This window comes from Scyliorhinus torazame, chromosome 11, assembly GCF_047496885.1.
Source record: "Scyliorhinus torazame isolate Kashiwa2021f chromosome 11, sScyTor2.1, whole genome shotgun sequence".
NCBI lineage: Eukaryota > Metazoa > Chordata > Chondrichthyes > Carcharhiniformes > Scyliorhinidae > Scyliorhinus > Scyliorhinus torazame.
The window spans coordinates 169,339,192-169,361,584 of NC_092717.1; the positions used below are offsets into that span (position 1 = coordinate 169,339,192).

The 22,393-nt window shown below is 49.1% G+C and overlaps 1 protein-coding gene across 1 annotated transcript in view; it reads left to right on the forward strand.

Moving 5' to 3' along the window:
- necab1 (N-terminal EF-hand calcium binding protein 1) overlaps nucleotides 1-22,393 on the forward strand; it is a 362,049-nt gene that overhangs the window by 264,450 nt on the left and 75,206 nt on the right. Inside the window, exon 8 of the mRNA XM_072467989.1 lies at nucleotides 13,341-13,420. Coding sequence (XP_072324090.1) covers nucleotides 13,341-13,420 — 80 coding nt within the window. The remainder of the gene's footprint in view (nucleotides 1-13,340; nucleotides 13,421-22,393) is intronic.

Below are 22,393 nucleotides of genomic sequence, written 5' to 3' on the forward strand. Positions count from 1 at the left end.
CTGGTAATACGATAAGTTGCGCAGTTACAAACTGTGCTGGTAACGCGTTGAGTTTCACAGTTACAAACTGTTATGCTAACGAGTTGAGTCGCACAGTTACAAACTGTGCTCATAATGAGTTGACTCACACAATTACAAACTGTACTTGTAACGAGATGAGTCTTACCGTTACAAACTGTGTTGGGAACGAGATGAGTTATACAGTTACAAACTGTGCTGGTAATGTATTGAGTCACACAATTACAAACTGTGCTGATAATAAGATGAGTCGCACAGTTAAATGCAGAGATTCACAGCTAGAAGATGTGTGTGTGCCAAACCAGTCACACCAGACAACTAGTGGTTGTGGGATGGTGGCAAGATCCTTTGAACAAGTGGATACGTGGAGCGGACTGAGAAACGGCTATTTACATTTGAACAGAGATGTCCTGGTGCCTCCAGTATGGTGGGAACCTAAATGGGCGGGCTCTGACGACCGGGTAGCTCCTGTTCTACTGGTTCTTATTCCGAGCGCTGTACTAAACGGTTCCAGGAGTCACAGTGCCAGGTGCCCCAGAGGAGGCAGGGTTTGTTAGTGCCCATTTCTTTCATCTGAGCATCCTCAGGTGTGATTTCACACCTGCAGTTCTTGGGGTTGGGGGCAGAATAAGGGGATTGAGCACCGGATCTGGAGGCACGGGTTGGGCTTCCGGACCCTGGGGTATGGGGTGAGGGACAGGGGGAAATTAGGTTTTGTCCATCCCTTCTAAGGTGACATGAGATGGTGGATCTTTGTTGGGAACCAAATGCCTTCATTTGGTTGGCATGGTACCATCCAGCTTTCCTCGGGTCAACCAGCACCGTGTAAACGGGGGGTCTGGCTTTATCAACCACCGGATAGAGCCTGGCATATTTGGGGGAAAAGAAGATACCAGGTTAGAAACCTCGGAGCAGTATCTGTTGCCCAATTTCCTTCTCAATGGGGTTTACCTTACCATTGATTTAGGCCTTGCTGTGCTGTTAGCGTTTTCCTATTTTAACAGCTGTGTCTTGGAGTGCAGCCTGGACCTTCTCCAATAACGTTTTAACAGTGCTCTCATATGTAAGGGCCGGAAGCTCTGGTTTGGATAAATCTAATCCGAGTAGAATCTCAATCTTTTGCATAGTTTGCCCGGTCAACAGTAGGTGTGAGTTGAATCTGGTAGAACTGGGTACGGAGCTCCGTATTATCATTAAAACAAATGGCTTTGTTCCAGGAGTGATTATTCTGCTGAACGGTTTTGCGGATCATGGGCGGGATTCTCCCATACCCGGCGGGGTGGGGGGTCTCGGCGGGACGGAGTGGCGTGATCCACTCCAGCATCGGGCCGCCCCAAACGTGCGGAATCCTCTGCACCTTCAGGCCTCTGCTAGGCCGGCGCTGGAGTTGTTTGTGCCCCGCCGGCCGGCATGGAAGGCCTTTGGCGCCGCGCCAGCTGGGGCCAAAGGGACTCCATCGTGGAGGCTTACACGGCCGGCACGTAGGAATAGAGTGCCCCCACGGCACAGGCCCGCCCACGGATCGGTGGGCCCCGATCGCGGGCCAGGCCACCGTGGGGGCATCCCCCGGGGCCAGAAGGCCCCGTGCCCCCCCCAGGAACCCGGAGCCCGCCCGCAGCGCCAGGTCCCGCCGGTAAGGGACCTAGTCCAATTTACGCCGGCGGGATCTGCATAGAACGAGCGTGACTTCGGCCCATCGCGCGTCGGAGAATGGCCGGGGGGGTCCGCCGACCTGCGCGGCGCGATTCCCGCCCTCACCAAATCTCCAGCACCAGAAAATTCGGCAGCCGGCGGGGGCTGGATTCACACTGACCCCCGGCGATTCTCCGATCCGGCGGGGCTGGTTGGCAGTTAAGTGTCAGTCACTTTAATCTACTTTGATCTAAAAGCAGGAGGGAGAGGGGAGTCAACTCAGGCCAATTTAAAAAGAGCAACTTGTAACTCACTCCCAGTGAGTTCTCCCAGTGAGCCAGAGAAGACACAGCCAGAGTGAGATAGCAAAGAGTGAGTTTGGGAATTTGAATCTAGGTGGGAATTCGAAGCTGGGTGGGGAGGAGGTGCTTTTTATCTGTGGTAAGTGACTGGTAAGTAGTTTTTCTTTTCATTGTCTAATTCATTTATTTTTTCTTTCATTTTTTGGAATTGTAGTTGTATAAATTTACCTAAGGTTCAAGACATGGCATGCGATCTCAGACCCGTGTTATGCTCCTCGTGTGCGATGTGGGAGCTCAGGAACTCATCCACTGTCCCTGGCTCCTTCATGTGCAAGAAGTGTGCCCAGTTGCAGTTCCTGTTAGACCGCTTGACAGCTCTGGAGCTGCAGATGGACTCACTTTGGAGCATCCGCGATGCTGAGGACGTTGTGTTTAGCACGTTTAGTGAGTTGGTCACACCGCAGGTGAAAGGTACTGAGGAAAATAGAAAATGGGTGACCAAAAGAAGAACAAGAGTAGGAAGGCAGTGTAGGTGTCCCCTGCGGTCATCTCCCTGCAAAACAGATATACCGCTTTAGATACTGTTGAGGGAGATGGCTCACCAGGGGAAGGCAGCAGCAACCAGGTTCATGGCACCGAGGCTGGCTCTGCTGCGCAGCTGGGCAGGAAGAAGAATGGCAGGGCTATTATGATAGGGGACTTAATCATAAGGGGAATAGACATGCGGTTCTGCGGACGCAATCGAGACTCCAGAATGGTATGTTGCCTCCCTGGTGCAAGGGACAAGGATGTCTCGGAGCGGCTGCAGAACATTCTGGGGGGGAGGGTGAACAGCCAGCTGTCGTGGTGCACATAGGCACCAACGATATCGGTAAAAAATGGGACGAGGTCCGACAAGGTGAATTCAGGGATTTAGGAGTTAAAATAAAAAGTAGGACCTCAAAGGTAGTAATCTCAGGATTGTTACCAGTGCCATGAGCTAGTCAGAGTAGGAATGTCAGGCTAGATAGGATGAATGCGTGGCTCGAGAGATGGTGCAAGAGATGTGGCAGGGGGATGGGAACCGATGCAGGACGTTGGTAGGTAGTAAACCAGGGACAGAAACAAAAGGCAGTAATGGGGAAAGTGTAAGGCAGAGAAGCCATAGTCAAAAATCAAAAAGGGTGACAGTACAAGGTACAGTGACTGAGGGGAGCTGAGTGAATAGGACCAGTAATACTAAAAGGAATAAAACGGGAAGTAAAAACATTAATGATAAGCGACGCGGCACGTTGTTACATGAAGTGAGAGTTTGGTGACCGAGGGAGTTAAGTGAGGAGGGAGTAAGTTGCTCTTTTCATTTTGTTTCTGACATTTACGCAAAGAGTGCGAAGAGAGCCAGGAGTTTACAGAAAGTGTAGCTGACTGGGAGCAGGGTCGGAGGGCGGAGATCTAGTTAGCCCACAGGGCAGCTATATTCTGTCAGGTAAGAGGGGATGGAGGCTAGGCCAGTTACATGCTCCTCCTGTAGGATGTGGGTGGTGAGGGATACCACCGGTGTCCCCACTGACTATACCTGCGGGAAGTGCACCCAACTTCAGCTCCTCAAAGACCGTGTTAGGGAACTGGAGCTGAAGCTGGATGAACTTCGGATCATCCGGGAGGCAGAGGGGGTGATTGAGAAGAGTTACAAGGAGGTAACCACACCCAAGGTACAGGACAAGAATAGCTGGGTTACAGTCAGGGGGAAAAAAACAAACAGGCAGAAAGTGCAGGGATCCCTCGTGGCCGTTCCCCTTCAAGACAAGTATACCGTTTGGATGCTGTTGGGGGGGATGACCTACCGGGGGAAGGCCCTAGCGGCCAGGTCTCTGGCACTGTGTCTGGCTCTGGGGCTCAGAAGGGAAGGGGGGAGAATAGAAAAGCAATACTTGGAGGAGATTCAATGGTTAGGGGAATAGACAGGAGATTCTGTGGTCGCGAGCGAGACTCCCGGAAGGTATGTTGCCTCCAGGGTGCCAGGGCCAGGGATGTCTCGGATCGTGTCTTCAGGATCCTTAAGGGGGAGGGTAAGCAGCCAGAAGTCGTGGTGCACATTGGTGCCAACGACATAGGTAGGAAAAGGGGTGTGGAGGTAAGAAACAAGTTTAGGGAGTTAGGCTGGAAGTTAAAAGCCAGGACAGACAGAGTTGTCATCTCTGGTTTGTTGCCGGTGCCACGTGATAGCGAGGCTAGGAATAGGGAGAGAGTGCAGTTGAACACGTGGCTGCAGGAATGGTGTACGAGGGAGGGCTTCAGGTATTTGGATAATTGGAGCGCATTCTGGGGAAGGTGGGACCTGTACAAGCAGGACGGGTTGCATCTGAACCAGAGGGGCACCAATATCCTGGGAGGGAGGTTTTCTAGTACTCTTCGGGAGGGTTTAAACTAATTTGGCTGGGGAATGGGAACCGGATTTGTAGTCCAGCAACTAAGGTAGCCGATATTCAGGACGCCAAAGCGTGTAATGAGGCAGTGGGGAAGGGAACACTGACAAAGGAGAGTACTTGCAGGCACGGAGATGGGTTGAAGTGTGTATACTTCAACGCAAGAAGCTTCAGGAATAAGGTGGGTGAACTTAAGGCATGGATCGGTACTTGGGACTACGATGTGGTGGCCATCACGGAAACTTGGATAGAAGAGGGGCAGAAATGGTTGTTGGAGGTCCCTGGTTATAGATGTTTCAATAAGATTAGGGAGGGTGGTAAAAGAGGTGGGGGGGGGGGGTGGCATTATTAATTAGAGATAGTATAACAGCTGCAGAAAGGCAGTTCGAGGAGTATCACCCTATTGAGGTAGTGTGGGTTGAAGTCAGAAATAGGAAAGGAGCAGTCACCTTGTTAGGAGTTTTCTATAGGCCCCCCAATAGTAGCAGAGATGTGGAGGAACAGATTGGGAAACAGATTTTGGAAAGGTGCAGAAGTCATAGGGTAGTAGTCATGGGCGACTTTGACTTCCCAAATATTGAGTGGAAACTCTTTAGATCAAATAGTTTGGATGGGGTGGTGTTTGTGCAGTGTGTCCAGGAAGCTTTTCTAACACAGTATGTAGATTGTCCGACCAGAGGAGGGGCAATATTGGATTTAGTACTGGGTAATGAGCCAGGGCAAGTGATAGATTTGTTAGTGGGGGAGCATTTTGGAGATAGTGACTACAATTCTGTGACTTTCACTTTAGTAATGGAGAGGGATAGGTGCGTGCAACAGGGCAAGGTTTACAATTGGGGGAAGGGTGAATACGATGTTGTCAGACAAGAATTGAAGTGCATAAGTTGGGAACATAGGTTGGCAGGGAAGGACACAAGTGAAATGTGGAACTTGTTCAAGGAACAGGTGCTACGTGTCCTTGATATGTATGTCCCTGTCAGGCAGGGAAGAGATGGTCGAGTGAGGGAACCATGGTTGACAAGAGAGGTTGAATGTCTTGTTAAGAGGAAAAAGGTGACTTATGTAAGGCTGAGGAAACAAGGTTCAGACAGGGCATTGGAGGGATACAAGATAGCCAGGAGGGAACTGAAGAAAGGGATTAGGAGAGCTAAGAGAGGGCATGAACAATCTTTGGCGGGTAGGATCAAGGAAAACCCCAAGGCCTTTTACACATATGTGAGAAATATGAGAATGACTAGAGCGAGGGTAGGTCCGATCAAGGACAGTAGCGGGAGATTGTGTATTGAGTCTGAAGAGATAGGAGAGGTCTTGAACGAGTACTTTTCTTCTGTATTTACAAATGAGAGGGGCGATATTGTTGGAGAGGACAGTGTGAAACAGATTGGTAAGCTCGAGGGAATACTTGTTCGGAAGGAAGATGTGTTGGGCATTTTGAAAAACTTGAGGATAGACAAGACCCCCGGGCCTGACGGGATATATCCAAGGATTCTATAGGAAGCAAGAGATGAAATTGCAGAGCCGTTGGCAATGATCTTTTCGTCCTCACTGTCAACAGGGGTGGTACCAGGGGATTGGAGAGTGGCGAATGTCGTGCCCCTGATCAAAAAAGGGACTAGGGATAACCCTGGAAATTACAGGCCAGTTAGTCTTACTTCCGTGGTAGGCAAAGTAATGGAAAGGGTACTGAAGGATAGGATTTCTGAGCATCTGGAAAGACACTGCTTGATTAGGGATAGTCAGCACGGATTTGTGAGGGGTAGGTCTTGCCTTACAAATCTTATTGAATTCTTTGAGGAGGTGACCAAGCATGTGGATGAAGGTAAAGCAGTGGATGTAGTGTACATGGATTTTAGTAAGGCATTTGATAAAGTTCCCCATGGTAGGCTTATGCAGAAAGTAAGGAGGCATGGGATAGTGGGAAATTTGGCTAGTTGGATAACAAACTGGCTAACCGATAGAAGTCAGAGAGTGGTGGTGGATGGCAAATATTCAGCCTGGAGCCCAGTTACCAGTGGCGTACCACAGGGATCAGTTCTGGGTCCTCTGCTGTTTGTGATTTTCATTAATGACTTGGATGAGGGAGTTGAAGGGTGGGTCAGTAAATTTGCAGACGATACGAAGATTGGTGGAGTTGTGGATAGTGAGGAGGGCTGTTGTCGGCTGCAAAGAGACATAGATAGGATGCAGAGCTGGGCTGAGAAGTGGCAGATGGAGTTTAACCCTGAAAAGTGTGAGGTTGTCCATTTTGGAAGGACAAATATGAATGCGGAATACAGGGTTAACGGTAGAGTTCTTGGCAATGTGGAGGAGCAGAGAGATCTTGGGGTCTATGTTCATACATCTTTGAAAGTTGCCACTCAAGTGGATAGAGCTGTGAAGAAGGCCTATGGTGTGCTCGCGTTCATTAACAGAGGGATTGAATTTAAGAGCCGTGAGGTGGTGATGCAGCTGTACAAAACTTTGGTAAGGCCACATTTGGAGTATTGTGTACAGTTTTGGTCGCCTCATTTTAGGAAGGATGTGGAAGCTTTGGAAAAGGTGCAAAGAAGATTTACCAGGATGTTGCCTGGAATGGAGAGTAGGTCTTACGAGGAAAGGTTGAGGGTGCTAGGCCTTTTCTCATTAGGACGGAGAAGGCCGAGGGGCGACTTGATAGAGGTTGATAAGATGATCAGGGGAATAGATAGAGTAGACAGTCAGAGACTTTTTCCCCGGGTGGAACAAACCATTACAAGGGGACATAAATTTAAGGTGAAAGGTGGAAGATATAGGAGGGATATCAGAGGTAGGTTCTTTACCCAGAGAGTAGTGGGGGCATGGAATGCACTGCCTGTGGAAGTAGTTGAGTCGGGAACATTAGGGACCTTCAAGCAGCTATTGGATAGGTACATGGATTAAGGTAAAATGATATAGTGTAGATTTATTTGTTCTCAAGGGCAGCACGGTAGCATTGTGGATAGCACAATTGCTTCACAGCTCCAGGGTCCCAGGTTCGATTCCGGCTTGGGTCACTGTCTGTGCGGAGTCTGCACGTCCTCCCCGTGTCTGCGTGGGTTTCCTCCGGGTGCTCCGGTTTCCTCCCACAGTCCAAAGATGTGCGGGTTAGGTGAATTGGCCAATGATAAATTGCCCTTAATGTCCAAATTGCCCTTGGTGTTGGGTGGAGGTGTTGAGTTTGGGTAGGGTGCTCTTTCCAAGAGCCGGTGCAGACTAAAAGGGCCGAATGGCCTCCTTCTGCACTGTAAATTCAATGATAATCTATGATTAATCTAGGACAAAGGTTCGGCACAACATCGTGGGCTGAAGGGCCTGTTCTGTGCTGTCTTTTCTATGTTCTATGTTCTAAGATATGGGTTCAACGACAAGGAAAATTAGAAGAAAACTTAAGAGGAAATATAAATTAGGAGAGATTACTGATTGAGGTGTTCAGATTCAAAACAGAGGTAAAAAAGCCAACATAAGTGTACTTTACCTGAATGCTCGTACGGAATAAGGTAAATGAGTTGATGGTGCAAATCATCGTGGGCATTATTGAAACATGGTTAAAGGGTGGTCACACTGACTGGGACAGAGTTAAAGACTGGGAGTTAAATATCCAAGGGTATCAAACTATTCGGAAGGACAGAGTGGATGGTAAGGGAGGTGGTGCAGCTCTGATACTTAAGGATGACATCCGGGCAATAGTAAGTGATGACACCGATGCTATGGAGGATAAGGTTGAATCCATTTGGGTGGAAATCAGGTATAGTAAGGCGAAAAAATCACTGATAGGAGTAGTCTACAGGCCACCAAATAGTAACAGGATGGTGGGGCAGGCTGTGAACAAAGAAATAGTGGATGCATGTAGAAATGGTACAGTAGTTATCATGGGGGATTTTAATCTACATGTCGATTGGTTTAACCAGGTCGGTCAAGGCAGCCTTGAGGAGGAGTTTATAGAATGTATCCGCGATAGTTTCCTAGAACAGTATGGAATGGAACCTACGAGGGAACAAGCGGTCCTAGATCTGGTCCTGTGCAATGAAACAGGATTGATTCATGATCTCATAGTTAGGGATCCTCTCGGAAGGAGTGATCACAATATGGTGGAATTTAAAATACAGATGGAGGGTGAGAAGGTAAAATCAAACACTAGTGTTTTGTGCTTAAACAAAGGAGATTACAATGGGATGAGAGAAGAGCTGGCTAAGGTAGACTGGGAGCAAAGACTTTATGATGAAACAGTTGAGGAACACTGGCGAACCTTCCAAGCGATTTTTCACAGTGCTCAGCAAAGGTTTATACCAACAAAGAGGGAAAATCGACCGTGGATATCTAAGGAAATAAGGGAGAGTATCAAATTGAAGGAAAAAGCATACAAAGTGGCAAAAATTAGTGGGAGACTAGAGGACTGGGAAATCTTTAGGGGGCAACAGAAAGCTACTAAAAAAGCTATAAACAAGAGTAAGATAGATTATGAGAGTAAACTTGCTCAGAATATAAAAACAGATCGTAAAAGTTTCTACAAATATATAAAACAAAGAGTGGCTAAGGTAAATATTGGTCTTTTGGAGGATGAGAAGGGAGATTTAATAATGGGAGATGAGGAAATGGCTGAGGAACTGAACAGGTTTATTGGGTCAGTCTTCACAGTGGAAGACACAAATAACATGCCAGTGACTGATAGAAATGAGGCTATGACAGGTGAGGACCTTGATAGGATTGTTATCACTAAGGAGGTAGTGATGGGCAAGCTAATGCGGCTAAAGGTAATCTCCTTGCCCTGATGGAATGCATCCCAGAGAGCTAAAAGAGATGGCTAGGGAAATTGCAAATGCACCAGTGATAATTTACCAAAATTCACCAGACTCTGGGGTGGTCCCGGCGGATTGGAAATTAGCAAACGTGACACCACTGTTTAAAAAAGGAGGTCGGCAGAAAGCGGGTAATTATAGGCCAGTGAGCTTAACTTCGGTAGTAGGGAAGATGCTGGAATCTATCATCAAGGAAGAAATAGCGAGGCATCTGGATGGAAATTGTCCCATTGGGCAGACGCAGCATGGGTTCGTAAAGGGCAGGTCGTGCCTAACTAATTTAGTGGTATTTTTTGAGGACATTACCAGTGCGGTAGATAACGGGGAGCCAATGGATGTGGTATATTTGGATTTCCAGAAAGCCTTTGACAAGGTGTCACACAAAAGGTTGCTGCATTAAGATAAAGATGCATGGCATTAAGGGGAAAGTAGTAGCATGGATAGAGGATTGGTTAATTAATAAAAAGCAAAGAGTGGGGATTAATGGGTGTTTCTCTGGTTGGCAATCAGTAGCTAGTGGTGTCCCTCAGGGATCAGTGTTTGGTCCACAATTGTTCACAATTTACATAGATGATTTGGAGTTGGGGACCAAGGGCAATGTGTCCAAGTTTGCAAACGACACTAAGATGAGTGGAAAAGCAAGAAGTGGAGAGGATACTGGAAGTCTGCAGAGGGATGTGGATAGACTAAGTGAATGGGCTCGGGTTTGGCAGATGGAATACAATGTTGACAAATGTGAGGTTATCCATTTTGGTAGGAATAACAGCAAAAGGGATTATTATTTAAATGATAAAATATTAAAACATGCTGTTTTGCAGAGAGACCTGGGTGTGCTAGTGCATGAGTCGCAAAAAGTTGGTTTACAGGTGCAACAGGTGATTAAGAAGGCGAATGGAATTTTGTCCTTCATTGCTAGAGGGATGGAGTTTAAGACTAGGGAGGTTATGCTGCAATTGTATAAGGTGTTAGTGAGGCCACACCTGGAGTATTGTGTTCAATTTTGGTCTCCTTACTTGAGAAAGGATGTACTGGCACTGGAGGGTGTGCAGAGGAGATTCACTAGGTTAATCCCAGAGCTGAAGGGTTTGGATTACGAGGAGAGGTTGAGTAGACTGGGACTGTACTCGTTGGAATTTAGAAGGATGAGGGAGGATCTTATAGAAACATATAAAATTATGAAGGGAATAGATAGGATAGATGCGGGCAGGTTGTTTCCACTGGCGGGTGAAAACAGAACTAGGGGGCATAGCCTCAAAATAAGGGGAAGTAGATTTAGGACTGAGTTTAGGAGGAACTTTGTCACCCAAAGGGTTGTGAATCTTTGGAATTCCTTGCCCAGTGAAGCAGTAGAGGCTCCTTTATTAAATGTTTTTAAGATAAAGATAGATAGTTTTTGAAGAATAAAGGGATTAAGGGTTATGGTGTTCGTGCCGGAACGTGGAGCTGAGTCCACAAAAGATCAGCCATGATCTCATTGAATGGCGGAGCAAGCCCGAGGGGCCAGATAGCCTACTCCTGCTCCTAGTTCTTATGTTCTTATAATCCCACCACATGTCTTTAAGGGTGCGGTTCTTTCTCTCCACAATACCACTGGATTGAGGGCGGTAAGCAATGCGGAAATATTGTTTGACCCCAAACAACCCCATTACCCGATGCATTACCTGGGCAGTGAAGTGAGTGCCCTGGTCTGAGTTGATGCTGCGGGGGAGACTCCACCTAGTGAAGATTTGCTGTACTAGGATGTCAGCCGTGACCTTGGCTGTGTTAGTACAGGTTTGAAAGGCTTCCACCCATTTATTAAAAATGTCTACGATGACCAGGATGTACTTGTGACCTCCTGTGCCAGGCGGTAGGGGATCGATGTAATCGATTTATAGATTAGTCCAGGGGCCTTGGATGGGGCGAGTGTGTCTCAATTCCCCCTTGTGAGCATATTTATCGGGATTGTTTTGTGTGCAGGTTATACAATTATCGATCTAATGTCGTATATCCTGCTCCAGGTTTGGCCATCAGCCTTAATTCGCTTACCTGTGGTTCCTGCCCCCTCATGGCCCTGGACATCATGGTTATGGTAAAGGATTTAGTTGCGGTCCCTGGTCAGAACCACATAGTCTTTAAGGACTATCTCACCCTGAACCATAGAGAAAATGCTGAAAAATCTCAGCAAGTCTGGCAGCATCTATAGGGAGAGAAAAGAGCTAACGTTTTGAGTCCGATGACTCTTTGTCAAAGCTAACAGACAGAGAAAGTGGGAAATATTTATACTGTGGAGTGAGAATGAAAGATGAGTCATAGCCAGAAACCCAGGGAAGCCGGGTACTAATGGCCACAGAAACCAAGGGGAAAGAGTGCTAATGGTAGTCCCCAGAGAGGATAAAAGATGTGAAAGGTCAAACAGCAGAGAAACTAACATCAGAGGAACTAACATCAGAGGATGAACTGTAGATGTGGGGGGAGGGGAAGGGGGAAGCAAAGAGGAGACAGGTGAAGGAAAGGTGAATAAGATTGGGGGGGGGGGGGGAAATTAAATGTATATTAAGAAAGAAAGAAATGGTAAAAGACAGTTAAAATGAAATGAAACCACCCTGAACCATGATGGAGGGTTGCTATTGATCAAGAGAGGTCGGGTATGTCCCTTCCTGAATTTGTTTCACATCCTGGTTGCTGCTTTGGGCCTGTTTTAGGTCTTTGACCTTCGTCTGCCTGACGGTCACAGCATCAATGCATTCGGTAACAAGGGGTTGCCAGGTTTCTCCCTCTCGGGCACCCTGTTTGGCTAATTCATCCGCCCTTATGTTCCCAAGGGCGTTTTTCGGTTTTCGTCTCCGCCAGTTCGAGCGTGGCCCCTCCCAGTAATCGCTCTCGGATGCGGTCCGACGCAATCCCTGTCACGAAGGCACCGCTCATGAGGAGATTTGTGTGTTCGGCGGCCGTAACGAACTGACAGTCACAGTCCCGGACGAGTGGAATTAGGGCCCGCCAGAAGTCTTCGATGGACTCACCAGGTAGTTGCAAGCGGGTGGCGATTACATGCCTGGCGAAGAACATGTTCACCATCTGCGCGTAGTGTTCCTTGAGGAGTTCCATTGCTTTTGTGTAATTCGTGACACAAATCACGAAAAGTCTTGGATCAACGGGTGGTTTGACGGCAGTTTGATTTTCAAGTGTCCAATTCTTTAATTTAAGATATCCAATTTAATCGGGCCTAAAACTAGGCAATACCATGAACTGTCCATAGGCACTTTACAGGAGCCTTGTCAACCAAAATTTGTAACCACATAAGGAGATATTTTCTGCCCCATGGAGGCAAAGAATGGTGGGATATAAGTTCAAGGAGTTCTCAAGTTCATCTTTGTTGTCTTAGGGATAGGCTGCGCTCAGTAAAGATGAAGAACTTTCACACAAAAAGGAAGAGATAATCAGAGACCAAGAGAAAGACTTCACCTGGCTGCTCTTAGACTTTTGACTTTAATGCAAAGGAATATTGGGCAGGATACAGGCGGTTAATTCAACACTGCCTTCGCATGCCGCTTCAAATGGTAAAGAATCTATGTAAATTGCTAACTTACTTAAATATTTTTGTAATTTGTTGAATGTTAAATGGAATCTGAACATAGAAGACAGAGTGAGGTATATCAATGATGGCATGAGGAAAAACATTGTTGCACAGCGAGTGGTTATGATTTGGAATGCACTACCTGAGAGTGAACCAAAGGCAGGTTCAATTGTGGCTTTCAAAAAGGAATTGGACATTAATTCCCTGGGCTACAGGGAAAAGGCAGCAAAGTGGGACTAAGTGAGTTGCGCTCACAGAGAGCTGGTACAGACATGACAGGCTGAATGACCTCCTTCTGTGCTGCACATGTTCTATGAGTTTAAGAAACCAGAAAAACTGAGAGTATTGCATCCCAATTAAGTTGACCTCTTTTCCGTGTGTATGAATAATCGAAAAGAAGAGACACATGGGCGCAAACCCATCGTGAGATATGCTATGTTGCCCTTTCAGTTGTAATTGCATAGTACCAGCATGAACACCAGTGGGGAAATATTTAAACCTCTGGTAAATATCTCAACATTTCTGCCAATAATCTTCAAAACAAAAATCTTGGCTGTTACATTTCCTGCCACCAAAGTTGCACATATCATTTTAAATTCATGTTGACTTTTTTCTCTTCTTTTGATTTCCAAAGGTGTTCACGCAGATGAGGATATCCAATGGATGACCCAGATAAATAGGCTCCAGAAGCTAATTGACCGCCTGGAAAAGAAGGTACACATTAATTTAGAATGTGGACAGTCCATAAAACAGCAACATTACAACAGCAAATATATCATAAAACTCATTATCATAAAACCAAAAAAAGTAATCCTGATCACATTTACCAATTAACAATTATATTTGCTTAATAGTACTATTTTTGATCCTTTTCTTATAAGTTCACAAGATAAAGCAGAATTAGGCCATTTGGCCCATCGAGTCTGCACTGCCATTCGATCATCCTGGCCTTAACTCCACCGTCCCGCCCATTCTCCATAACCCTTCAACCATTACCAATTAATAATCTGTCTACCTCCTTCTTAAATTTGTCATTTGTCCCAGCTCTTGGGTAGCAAATTCCACAGATTAACAACCCTTTGTGAGAAGTAGTTTTCCCTCAACTCTATTTTAAATTTTCTACCTCTTATCCTATGACCTCTCGTTCTAGGATGCCGCACAAGAGGAAGCATTCACTCCACGTCTACTTTATCTATACCTTTTATCATCTTGTATACCTCAATTTGATCTCACCTCACTCTTCTAAACTCAAGAGAGTATATAGGCTTAAACTGTTCAATCTCTCTTCATACGACAAAACCCTCATCTCTGGAATCAACCTAGTGAACCTCCTCTGAACTGCCTCCAATACCACTGCATCTTTCCTCAAATAAGGGGACCAAAACTGTGCACAATACTCCAGGTGTGGTCTCACCAATGCCTTATATAGTTGCAACAACCATTATTTACTTTTATACTCTATTCATTTAGCTATAAATGCCAGCATTCCATTCACTTTCTTTATTATCTTCTATTTACTTCTGATTTGCTCATCTTTCCCAACAGTTCGTTAAATTTCTAAACGTGTGCTAACTAATTTTTACATTTATTTTAACTCCTTGCAGTTGCAGAACTTCATTCCCCATCAAAAATTTATTTCAGCAGATTGTGTTAATTTATTAGTTCAAATTCACTCATGTTAATTTGTTGGAAGAGTAAACTAATTAAACACTAAAAACCTTTTTGACTTCCATTATTATTGGTATCTGAAATTTTCATTAACAATGTAAAAAGTAAAATCACTCTAGTTCCAGATGACCATAGGCTGCTTTCCCATTCGAGGGGGCGAGCTGACTGGTAGTGATTTAACCTGAGGATCTCCACAGCTCAGGTGAGGAAGGTTGACAAATTTGGGCCTTCATGAATAACCTCAGGTGGGATTGGAATTGAACCCATGCTGCTGGCCTTGCTCTGCTTCACAAATTAGCTGTCCAGCCAACTGAGCTAAACTGACTCTAAAACCTTGGCAAAGTTACATGCTTGGCACTAATAGCATTACATTTACTTATTGAATAATTTTTAATGAATTAAAGTTTTAACTTAAAGGTTTCATTTTAAGTGAAGGTGTAACCTTCACCTACATTTGTTTTTCCTAGAATAGTTAAAGAGAGTTACTAACCTCATTAGAGCACACTGGAAATTTTCTCAGAGTGTTTTCTCAAATATTTCAAAGCAGACTGGAGATTAAATTCTTAAACCTCAAATTGAAGACATAAATAGAATAATCCTTGCCTGGTATAAACTGTTCATTTGTTACTTCAGTCAGACAACGGGCAGGATTTTCCGAGAGGCAGCCTGTCAGTGGCTGGTGGAGGGATCTTCTGGTTCCGCTGTTGTCAATGGGTTTCCTGTTGAATGCACCCCTCGTTGCCAGGAAATCCTTGTCAGTGGTGCACTGTCAGTGGGACTGGAAGTTCCTGCTGGTGTGAACGGCCGTAAAATCTTGCCCAACATTTGCGTTTAACAAAACCTGTAAATTCTTTTGAGGAAAAACATATGATGCTTTTTCAAGAAAATCAGTGATTTAAACTTAGCTAGAATATTAATTTATGACATCAAATTCCTCCAAAAATAGGATGCTAATCAGGTGATTTCTTTTTGGCCCGGGTGGCATTAAACTCTTTTGGGCGTTTTTGCAGCTGATGGTCCAGCCAATGGAGACTATTCTGACCTCACCCACTGGACTTCAATGCCTTTCAGCCACAATCCCCCAACCAGATCTCTGACCCCACCCCAGGACCTTGAGACATCATCCCCCCCCCCCCTCCCTTTCTCTGGGATTCCTGAATTAGACCTCCATTCTTTACCCCAGGACCAATGACTCTTACTCCTGGGGATCTGATCCTCCACCACCCCCGCCTCACCCCATACCCCTCTTCTTTTGCTCCCAGCGCGTGAATTTACCTGGTCCCAAGGCCTTCTCCAGGCAGAGAGCCTGCCAGTGGCATCATGTGCATTCTATGGAGTTAAAACTCTACAATGTGCATGAAAAACACTGTCTTGTTTTCTGCATCGGGTAACTTTAAACTCCCTCCATGTAGTTGACACTAATAAACTTCCCATGATGGCTGTGAAGAGGTTGGGCGGGGGGGGGGGGGGCCTAAAGCTTAAAAAATGCAAAACGTGACCATCCATTTTTATGTCAGTGGATAGCTTGCTGTCCAAGGTTCCTGTCAGGGAACATTTCATTAACATATTTAGATCAGCTACCTAAAGTAAATGTCACCATAGTCCCAGATGACCATCGGCTGCCTTATCGTTGAGGGGAAAAGCTGACTGGTGGTGGTTTAACCTGAGGACCACCACACCTCAGGCGAGGGGCAAGGTTGAGGAGGCGGGCCTTCATGAATAACCTTCATGAGCACACCCCACTATGGGTTCACAGAGGACTCCCTCCCCTTTCAGGCTCCCCCCATTTCAGGGAAACACACTTCATCCCACAATCTTTATGATGCCCTATCATACCTCCCCTTCACCACCCCCATCCTTCATAACCCCCTTTCATGGGCATGGCACCCTCAGGTTGCAAACCTTGGCAATGCCACCGTGGCATCTGGGCAGTGCCCCTAATACACTGGCATTGCTAGGGTGCCTGGGTGCCAGGGAGATATGCCAGGGTACTGCCCTTCTCTGTCCCCGACCACCCGGGAGACTACAATGGTGTCCAAGAGCATCACGCCTGGTCACCGCTTGTGGAGATCAGTACTACTCAGCACCCAGATGATGTCTTAATGGTGCAGCTGGTGAATCCCGAGTGCTGGGAGAATGCAGCCTCAAACAGGCCGCACAGCTAGCGAGGGCATGATCCAGATCACGACAGGTGCTGCAGGTCGGGTGGTTTTGCACCTGGAGCGAAGTCCAATTTGAGTCTCTCCCACGATGCTCCCGATGCAACGAGCTCAGCACCGGGCACAATTGGGTGACAAAACCAGGCCCTAAATTTCCGAAGTCCGAGGACATTCGAATAACTTGAAAGGACTCCTGCTATTGCTCAACCACATCTTCTGATTCACAGGCAACAGAGTACTTTTCCACAGATGAATGGGTGGGATTCTCCATCCAGCAACATTGGAATCGCGAATCGTGATCAGGAGGAGAATCGCGCGCCAGCCAGAAATCGAGATCGACGCTCAACGTAATGCCACGTTCCAGTACCTCAATAGCGGAGTGAATGCAGTTCACACTGCAGCCAGTGTGGGCATGCAAATTGTACAGTTAAAGCTATTAGCATATCATTAATGGGCCAGACTCAATAGTCTCAGGCCTTCCATGATGCTCTGCCTCTGCCAGACAGAAATGACGATGGCGTGGTTCAATATGGTGTTTAAAATCAGGAAACAGGCATCGTGCTGATGAGGAAGAGAGGGGGGGTAAGCCAAGTTCCCAAAGGCTCAACGTGGGCAGCCAGTTGTGCCGCTAGGTGGGGGGTGTCTGCTGGGGGTTGGGGGAGTGGCAGAGGCTAACCAGGAGATGGGCCGTGGGACCGGGGTGTCCCCCGCGACTGGGTGTCCAGGCATGGACCTTGCAGGTATGGCCTGCAAGGCAGCCATCGGGCTGTGCACCCCACTGACCGCCCATTGTGGCTCATAGATTTGCAGAGCATCACCAGCCGTATGGGTTCCCCCCTACCAGGCCACCCCCTGAGGACCCCACAGACCCCAGGCAACCCGTGTGTGCACCCATCTATCAGAGTTGTGCCAACACCTGGTGGATCAAGAGCGACGATGGGCCATGCCCATCCCATTGATGTGTTGCCTGGGGTCTGTGAGCTCCTAAAGGAGTGGCCTGGTGTGGGGGAGCCTATACGGATGGTGGTGTTCTGCAAATCTATGGGCCACAGTGGGTGGTCAGTAGGGTGCACAGCCCACTACAGGGGCAGCAGGGGAGCCGCAGAGTGTGCCCTGATCGGCGGACATATCCACTCTGGCAAACTGCCTCTTGCAGGAAAGACATCCCACCAGTGACACCCTCAGCCTGCCCACCCCGCATGACCCACAGGTGTTACCAAGCACTGCATGCCACTGCACCCTGCCCCCATTCATCCTGCACCCAGACATGTAGGCACTACTGGTGCACTGCACAAAAGGACCCACAGCACCCGGCAGCTAGGGATCCAATGGGTGCCCACCCCTCTGGCCAAGTCCTACCCATGGGCCCTGGCCGCATGCATGCCACCTGGTATGGCGCCGGTCAGTGGTGCACTATGCCCATCCATCCACAACCTGGCCATCCTGCTGCCGGTGTATTGGGCGGCCCACAGTAGACCACACAGGGGGGTGCAGGACAGGGGACAAGAGCCCACCACTGGCATGGGTAGCGCCAGGCACCAGTACCCCTGCCAGCAGGGACAGGTAGAGGGGTCAGAGGCCCCCCCGGTGCCAGGCAGCGACGGGGCCAGGGGTGTGGTGCAAAGGGCAACGTCTCAAGCTGGGGGTGGGGATGGGAATGGGATGGGGGGGCATGTGGGGGGCAGGGACCGCAGTGCAGACCATGACCATCGTGTAGCCCATTGGACCTGGTTGCGCACAGGAGTAGTCACCATGCTAACATGTGTGCCTTTTATCCCTGACAGAAAATGGATTCTGGTATCGAACCAAGTGTGGTTGGAATCTGCCTGGCCGCCACAGCCCTAGTGGACACACTGTGGCTGCATGAGCAGGAGATTCGAGGGGCCTGCAGAACAGGAGTCTGACCCAGAGGAGCAGGAACCAGATGGTGACGATAGAGAGCTGGCCACCCAACTGACTGAAGAGGGGGATGTGGTGGGGCAAGATGGGCAAGAGATAAGACCTGGGCAGCCACAGGAGGCCGCACAATGTGTGTGCCAGGGCTGCTGCACACGGGAAAATCTGATCGCTTCCAGGTTCACCGACTAGGAGGTCTGGCCACTGGGAGGAATGTCTCCTTCCACCCCCACACACACCATCCCCCCACCACACCTGCACCTCCGTGCTTCCCACCTGCCACACTACAGGGTGCTGGCCCTGGGTTGGCAGTATCAGTGGGTCTGGTCCATCAGATACAGGATGACGACGACCTGCTCCACGAGCTCTGGTGCTCCACGTCGTTCGACGAGGTCTGACTCCTGCCCTCGGTAGCACTTTCCACCGTCCGTCCGGGTGATCTCTGCATGTATTTTGGTCATTCCATCTCATGGTCTCATCGAACGCTGGGGTGGGGGGTGGGGGTGGTCTGGGGGTTGGTGGGGTCCAGGGGCGAGGAAAGGAGTCCGGGGGCGGGGTTGGGTAGCGGAGGATGGTGGGGTCCGGGGGGGGGGGGGGCGTTGTGTACTGGGGTGGTATGCAGTGCTGGGTCACTGCCGAGTAGGCCCTATCACATGTTGCGGCCACAGATCTGGTCCCGTCCCCTGCCGCCTCCAAGGGCGACCTCTGGGTGGCCTCCGACTGCCCAGGGGGCCCTACACATGTCGACCTCCAACAGCTACTCCCCACACTACCTCCTCACCCCCCCTCCTCCCCCACTCGGCACTCCCTCTGCTCCCAGCTCAACGCATCCCTCACACCTTTCAGACAGTGGACCGAGGCAGTTCGTGACATCAGTGACCTGGTGTTGCTTATTGTGTAAATACAGGTTTTGTGCTTCCCCCATGGCAACTTAATTGGTGTATACCTTTCTAACCTTAAGTTAACGCTCCTTTTTGTGGGCATTCCAGGTGGTCCATCAGAGGTGGAGATGTCCTGCTGCGTATCTCACCCTACGATGTGGGTCCCCTTTGGTGGCCGTCCTGTGGAGCGGCCGAGTTTGGATGGGCGCGTCAGTCTTCCAGGTGTCACGGATGGCATAGTGCCACCTTGTCCTGTCTGCTTGCCATTTGACACAAGTCCCATCACCTCTGATGCGTTGGGTGTACTGGATCACAAACAGGTCACCAACAGTGGAAGTGGTGCAACTCTATTTTATTATAAGGTTAACTATATTAACATACTTGAACTGTGGGTAAATGCAATACAAGCTTTAACTGTTGACCCTTGCCTAGTCCTAACCAGGTGATGCACTCAGCACATGGTGAATGTCTGTGTTGCAGGCTTAGAGCTCTGTGCTCCGAGCTGGCTGCTACTAGAATGAGCGGGAACTCTCCTGTCCCCTGTCTTTATAGTGCGTGTGCTCTCACTGGTGATTGGCTGCGGTGTTGTGTATGCTGATTGGTCCCACTGCATGTCCATCAGTGTGTGTGTGTGTGCGTCTGCACCATAATATACTGGTGTATATTATGACAACCTCCTCCTCCCTTGGGGTGCCCAATGGGCTCCATGTTACACCTTTAGGCAGGGGTGCAGCTGGAGTGAGCTCCGGGGGTTCCGCGTCGCCTGGCGCTGCAAGTCTTGGAGGCCCGCTCCCGTCTCAACCAGAGTCTCAGTGCTCGTAGCCATCTTCCTCTGGGACTGTGCCACATCACTCAGGGACTGGCTCTGATCAGCCAGCGCCAGGCCAAAGCCATTGATGCCCGCAGCCATGATCCATTGTGACTGGGCCTAGCTCTGGGTCGCTGCTGAAATGTCCATGTTGCTCTGGTACATGGCTGCCTGTGACATGGCCGCCCTGTCCTGTGCCTGGCCACTGCGCGCACAGAGTGCCCCAGGCCTTGGGCATCTTGACTCATGGCTGATACCTTCGCACCCAAGGCCTCTACCACAGACAACACCCGTGAGGTGTTAGCCTGGGTGGCGCACATGGTAGGTCTCACCATCTGCCCTTGCAGGCAGCTGGACACCTCGAACTGCACTGCAGACACTGAATGGTTGCTGACACCCCCTCGTGTAGTCCCCAGCTCTGTGCTTGCATCTCCATCATTGATGGAATTGCCCTTTCCACATCTCCCAATTGGGTGTGCAGCCGGATGCAGACAAGGTAGCTGCCATCACAGCTATGAAAACACCAGAGGACAAGAAGGCGGTCCTCCGATTTCTGGGCATGGTCAATTTTTTAGGGAAATTCATCCCTAACCTCGCCTCTCATACCACGGCTCTCAGGAACCTGGTCAGGAAGACAACAGACTTCCAATGGCTCCCTGCCCACGAGCGCGAATGGAGGGAACTCAAGGCAAAACTGACCATGGCCCCGGTCTTAGCCTTCTTTGATCCAGCAAAGGAGACCAAAATTTTGACCGATGCCAGTCAATCCGGCATTGGGGCAGTGCTCCTTCAACGTGATGAGGCCTCATCATGGGCCCCCGTTGCATATGCGTCGCGTGCGATGACCCCCACGGAGCAGCACTACGCGTTGATAGAAAAGGAGTGCCTGGGCCTTCTGACCGGTGTTGTTAAATTTCACGATCATGTCTACGGACTTCCTCAATTCACCGTCGAGACCGACCATCGCCCGCTGGTCAATATAATACAGAAAGACTTGAACGATATGACGCCTCGCCTCCAGTGTATTCTTCTCAAGCTCCGGCGATACGACTTCCATCTGGTATACACCCCAGGCAAGGACCTCATCATTGCCGACGCTCTCTCCAGGTCAGTCAACACTCCATGTGACCCGGCGGGATTTCTCTGCCAGGTTGACGCCCATGTAGCATTCACGGCCTCCAATCTACCTGCCTCGGATGAACGCCTCGTCCAAATTCGCCGCGAGACGGCGGCTGACCCCTTGCTAAAGCGAGTCATGCGCCACCTAACAGACGGGTGGCTCAAGGGCCAATACCCTCAATTCTATAAAGTCAGAGATGATCTGGCCGTAGTAGACGGGGTTCTTCCAAAACTGGACCGCATTATCATCCCGCATAGCATGCGCCAGCTTGTCCTGGAACAACTACACGAGGGCCACCTTGGCGTGGAAAAGTGCCGCCGATGGGCCTAAGAGGCAGTGTACTGGCCCGGCATTAATGAGGACATAGCCAACACAGTGCTCAACTGCCCCACTTGTCAGCGCTTCCAGCCGGCCCAACCACGTGAGACCCTGCAACCCCATGAGTCGGTCACGTCACCTTGGACCAAGGTGGGCATCGACCTGTTCCACGCGCTGGGTAGAGACTATGTCCTGATCGTGGACTACTTTTTGAATTACCAGGAGGTGATACGGTTGCACGACCTCACCTCGTCTGCAGTCATTCGTGCATGTAAAGAAACTTTTGCTCGACACGGCATCCCGCTCACAGTTATGTCGGACAATGGCCCCTGCTTTGCCAGCCAAGAATGGTTCCGACTTTGCCAGGCGGTACAATTTTGCCCATGTGACGTCCAGTCCCCTGTACCCCCAATCCAACGGCAACGCAGAGAAGGGAGTACATATCATCAAACGGCTCCTATGCAAGGCTGCAGATGCTGGGTCTGATTTCTACCTTGCCTTGCTGGCGTATTGCTCCGCCTCACTGTCCACTGGCCTGTCGCCAGCCCAATTACTCATGAATTACACCCTGAGGATGACGGTGCCGTCCATCCATGTCCCAGACCTCGACCACGTTCCGGTCCTTCGCCGGATGCAGCTGTCTCGTGCACAGCACAAGGCGGCTCGTGACTCCCGTGCAGCTGATCTCCAGATGACAACGTCCGCGTCCATCTTCCGGATGGTGGCTGGTCTGCAACCGCTGTTGTCCTTCGGCAGAGGGACCCCCGCTCGTTCCTGGTTCGTCTACCGGATGACTCTATTCTGCGCTGCAATCGACGCGCCCTTCGTCTCGTTCCA